Genomic DNA, 5,199 nt, shown 5'->3' on the forward strand with positions numbered 1-5,199 from the left:
GTGTTGAGATTAAAATAAATGAAATGAAATGAGAAAGAGAATAGAGACGAACGTGGGTAATTATACCAAAGTTGGCTGGATTATTTATAGAGAGTAGGTGACTTGATTATCTACCGAGAACAATGGTGACTGGATTATCTACTAAGAATAATGGTGACTGGATTATCTACTGAGAATAAAGGTGACTGGATTATCTACTAAGAATAATGGTGACTGGATTATCTACTGAGAAAAAAGGTGACTAGATTATCTACTGAGAATAAAGGTGACTGGATTATCTACTAAGAATAATGGTGACTGGATTATCTACTGAGAAAAAAGGTGACTAGATTATCTACTGAGAATAAATGTGACTGGATTATCTACTGAGAATAATGGTGACTGGATTATCTACTGAGAAAAAAGGTGACTTGATTATCTACTAAGAATAAAGGTGACTGGATTATCTACTGAGAATAAAGGTGACTGGATTATCTACTGAGAAAAAAGGTGACTTGATTATCTACTGAGAATAAAGGTGACTGGATTATCTAGTGAGAATAAAGGTGACTGGATTATCTACTGAGAAAAAAGGTGACTGGATTATCTACTGAGAATAAAGGTGACTTGATTATCTACTAAGAATAAAGGTGACTGTATTATCTACTGAGAATAAAGGTGACTGGATTATCTACTGAGAAAAAAAGGTGACTGGATTATCTACTGAGAATAAAGGTGACTTGATTATCTACTAAGAATAAAGGTGACTGGATTATCTACTGAGAATAAAGGTGACTTGATTATCTACTAAGAATAAAGGTGACTGGATTATCTACTGAGAATAAAGGTGACTAGATTGAAATTGGATGGATCAAGGTGGATGGATTATCCAATTTAAAAAGTCAAAAAGTTAGGGGACACCCGGGTTCGAACCAGGGACCTCTCGATCTGCAGTCGAATGCTCTACCACTGAGCTATATCCCCGCTACACACAGGCTGTCTCAACGACATCTGACTACTATACCATACACAGTAGTATCGATTGCTTATCTGTACACAGGAGCCCAAGAATGAGTTACTGACTAGATGTCCTCGGACTTATCTTTTGTCTCTGGTGTTCTTCAAGGCTCGATTCTTGGAAAAGACCTTTTTATAAATTTATATTACTTAATTTTCTCGGACAACATCATTGTCTTACTGGTCACTGCAGAAGATAGCAGGCCTCTTACCTCATCTTTGTCGGCTTCTTAGATTTTATTCTTATCTAGTAAGTTTGTGTTTCGCACAAGGCTGGTCTGCTGATCTAGCAGAGTTACTTCCCTTCGTTTCACTTAGATGATATAGCAATAATGTAGACATTCAATGGAGGTTTTGAATGACGCCTTTGAGTAAGATACTTTACTCCAATGGCTACGGATAGCATGAAGTGACTCTGCTGTATTTTGCTCTTGATGTAGCTACCAGCTACTACTTGGCGACTCCGGCTAAAATGACGATGTCTGTTCACGAGCCAACACACAATTGGACAGTTAACGATGGTCAGAGTTCAGACTGTTGTCACGACTGTTCTCCATTACACGTCTGTCAACTTGGTTTTAATTGGTGCCCGTCCTCCTTGTTTCTCGTTCTGTCGTTGTCCTCAAATAAGTCAGGTTGTGTTATCCTCAACATGGCAATGGATATACAAAGAATTGTTGGAACATTTTACATGTGATTACCATTTATTTGACTTTATTTACCCGTATTATGCTATCGCTTGGTTTATTTGATTTAAATGGCAAAGCACAACAAGGCGGTTCAACAAAATGGAATACTTCAGCCTTAACGAAGGCGAGAAATACTATATTCCAAGTAATATTATTGGTAAAGTTATTTTTGTATTGAATATTTTGTTAATGTTTATGACTAATAAATGAAAAATTTAACACAGGAAAAACACCACAAAAGTTAGAATCGTTTTTACATTATTTTAATTGCTTCGCACAGAACATAGCAGCTCCCGTAGCCGAGTCACAACTGTTGCCCGACTCTACTTTGAAGCTCCCATAATGCTTTGTCACTTCCTCACGGATGATTGGATTTCTATCGATCACGGACCCTGATGCTTTGATTGTAGTGATGCCATGCTTCTTCATAACAGAAGTCGGCATCATGTCACACAAATTGGCAATAAGGCCCTTGCATAATGACCTGAATATTGATCCAAGGTCAAGGTTATTTTGCGTCAGACCGGAAACAGATGCATGTCGTTCCGGATGATGTCGCTCTCCAAACAGTGTCGGCATAATTACTGGTCCCGGAGAAGCGTCTGAACTCAACTCCAGCAACTTGCTCCAAATGTTGTCTTCATCAACATGGAATCCTGAAAAATAAAAATCCATGAATGAACAAACCCAGAATAGCAATAATTTCGATTCATTCTATGCCTAATTTTATAAAGGAAGGAACAAATTTATAATGCGTTGACATCCACTAGGTAAGTAGTAATATTTATAGAAAAGATTTATTTTAAAAACAATATTCAGCGTCATTCTTCTTGCGATTATTGATATATATTCATATCTACTTACCGAATGTCTTAAACCACTGCTGTAACATAGAAACCATGTTTGAAAGGACATTCCCACCATTAAGACTGGCAGCCATAGCCAGGTAGGTACCGTCAAAGTACGGAAAGTATTGGATAGATGACGTCACATTTGGTTTGTCGGGTACTCCGCCGTCTGGTCTCACCGGAAACATCATTTGACTTGAGGTGCTCATATTCAAGACTAAAATATAACAGACCGAGAATGAAGAGTATTTGTCCAAGTTATACATAACAGCTTTGAGCAAATTCAAATACTTATATAGACCATTCGGTGGGAATGTTCCAGTGACAAGGCAACTGACTACCTGGGGCGTTCTTCATTTGTTGCGCTAGTCTGAAATCGATTGTGACATCATAATATGGACAATGACGTAACGAGATTTTCTTTTTTATTTCTAAGTTTCCTGTCATTAAATCTCATAAGAAATATCTACTTCGACATACTGACCAGCGTCTGATGCACTTGACACTACTGAGAAGACCGCACATTGCACATCTCCCAGCGCTGCTAGAATGGGCGTGTCTTTACGGATACCCATCCAATCATATTGCAGATTGCCTGCCATGTGACCTGGTTCCGCCACATTCGGTAATATTTGTAAAGGAAACCCGACTTTCTGAAGACTGTAAAAAGGCAAAAAAGTTTAGTAATATTGTAATGTGAAATGATTTTCTTCTTTCCTTTTTTTCTTATACTAAATCGTTTTAAATTAACTTACAGCTCATTGTTCCATGACATCGTCTTTGTATTGTAGAACCCGAAGCTGGCCGCCAATTGTACCGTAGTGACAGGCGTAACTAGACCGCACAGCAGCGCCACCAATAGGTCCATGATTGTCCCGGAACACGTGTAGCCCGCAATCATTTCCGGTCTGTGCTCTTGTAGCCAACACAATGTAGCGCATCCATGACCGGTAGAGAGCGGGAGGTGTGAATTAGGTTGGGGTAATGACCTGAGGAACTCAGTCGTACACCTCTGGTCCTGCCATGTGTATAAATGACTCGTGGGTGGTACGCACCAACCTTCATTCTTTAGTTTGGTCCACAAGACGACGCCATGCATTTGACCTGTAACCCCAATACACGTGACCTGACGACGTCTGTCCACCGGAAGTTCGGACAGACACTCTTGGAGTGTAGTGAAAATCTTTGACGGCATCTGTTCAGATCCCGTTTCTACATCGCTGGGCACATCAGCATTAGTAGCTTTGGATACTGTCGATATCACAGATCCACACGCCTGGCGAAGCAAACTGACCTTAACTGAAGACGTGCCGAGATCAATCCCAAGAACATATTGGCCTTCATCACTTGCCATCTTTGTTTCTCGTTAAAAGTCCATCTGATTAATACCTGAAAGTAAACATTTAATAGTGTATAGAAATGGTTTTTAGCTCAGCTGGCCCGACCAACTTCTTTTCAAGATCCATTGGTGTACATTCCTAGCATAGAACCAAACCCATTTTGCGAAGATAATTATTATGACCTTGATTTATTATATTCAAAGTCACGTGATCAATATGCATCGTATTGGGATGAAGCCCGGCAAACAAAGGCGCGAAAAGAATTAAATTACCTTGAGCCATACAAGGTCACAACTGGAAACATTGCTAAAACTCTCATACGACTTTGTTTGATTCAAAGTTTCACAGGACAATGACAGACTATTTTTTGCGAAAAAAATTACCTCGACCCCTGTAGTTAAGGTCAAATCAGTAAACTTTGCTCAAACGAGTTATTCTGGTTGAGCTATTAGCATAAAATAATGATATCTGTGTGGTAGCTTCCCGATATGAAGCCAATAAAATGAATATATTTATAAGGGGTAAAATATATGTAAATGTAGCGATGAGCTATGTGGCATTTTGTATTTAAAAGTTTGGAAACAGAAATGACCTTTAAAAATAGTTAAATTAACAAAAATCAAATAAATTTCACCTTTACTTACTTTGAAGTTTACAAATGTAAAATGTACATGCACATGTGCGAACATCATGTTAAAATCCAGGTGCAGGACCATTGGACCACTTGTTCAGATCAATAGTAATCAATTGAGTTGCATATTATAGAGAAACGAAAGGTAATGTGAATCATAATCATCCATATACATTTTCTAGATCTTGATAGTAAAATAAATATTTAAAAAAACGCGAGTACAGACTCTTTAACAACTACGTGCCGTCTATAAATAGCTAGGCCTACCCAACCTGCTTAGAAGGCGGAAAGTCAATACATAAGTACTGCGTTATCATATATCAAGTCAGACAGACAAGTGTAACTTGAATTATATAATAATTTCAAGTTGTTGAGCAAGTGCTTTAACTAAGGCTCCATGCGCTATACAACGATGACAGTGTCATATCGACGAAACGAGGGCTTACCATCGAACTCCTCACACTTCATAAGGAACGATAACTCGCGCATTAAAAACTATTAAGGAAGCCAGTACGTCATTTGATATATTTATCGTATTCATATTATATTTGATAAATGAGCTTAATAAATTGAATATTACAATGAACCGATTGTAAGATGATAATGATAAAAATAATGTACATGTATTTAATGTATTTGCTTATTACATAGTTTGGATATACGTTTTTCGTTCTATTATAATCCACGAGATATTT

General features: G+C 37.9%; 1 protein-coding gene and 1 non-coding gene across 2 annotated transcripts; both read right to left on the minus strand.

Moving 5' to 3' along the window:
• Positions 1–891: 891 nt before the first annotated feature.
• On the minus strand, positions 892–963 carry Trnac-gca. The gene has a single exon. It is a non-coding gene; the product is annotated as a tRNA-Cys (tRNA).
• A 968-nt stretch (positions 964–1,931) lies between these two features.
• On the minus strand, positions 1,932–4,990 carry LOC117319947 (sedoheptulokinase-like). The gene is made up of 5 exons (XM_033874656.1): positions 4,951–4,990; positions 3,289–3,922; positions 3,018–3,193; positions 2,550–2,750; positions 1,932–2,341 (listed from the first exon to the last, which is right to left on the minus strand). Exons 2-5 carry the CDS (start codon positions 3,885–3,887, stop codon positions 1,944–1,946), a joined length of 1,374 nt encoding a protein of 457 aa, XP_033730547.1. The 5' UTR covers positions 3,888–3,922; positions 4,951–4,990; the 3' UTR covers positions 1,932–1,943.
• Between the last annotated feature and the right edge of the window lie 209 nt (positions 4,991–5,199).

This window comes from Pecten maximus, unplaced genomic scaffold (genome assembly GCF_902652985.1).
Source record: "Pecten maximus unplaced genomic scaffold, xPecMax1.1, whole genome shotgun sequence".
In the NCBI taxonomy this organism is placed as follows: domain Eukaryota; kingdom Metazoa; phylum Mollusca; class Bivalvia; order Pectinida; family Pectinidae; genus Pecten; species Pecten maximus.

Bases quoted from the DNA above. Each gene is read 5' to 3' on its own strand.
- LOC117319947 (XM_033874656.1), bottom strand. From the start codon at position 3,887: ATGGCAAGTGATGAAGGCCAATATGTTCTTGGGATTGATCTCGGCACG. The intron at 3,194-3,288 runs GTAAGTTAATTT...GCCTTTTTACAG, and splicing joins ATGTCATGGAACAATGAGCT to TCTTCAGAAAGTCGGGTTTC. The intron at 2,751-3,017 runs GTCAGTATGTCG...GTTATATTTTAG, and splicing joins GTCAAGTGCATCAGACGCTG to TCTTGAATATGAGCACCTCA.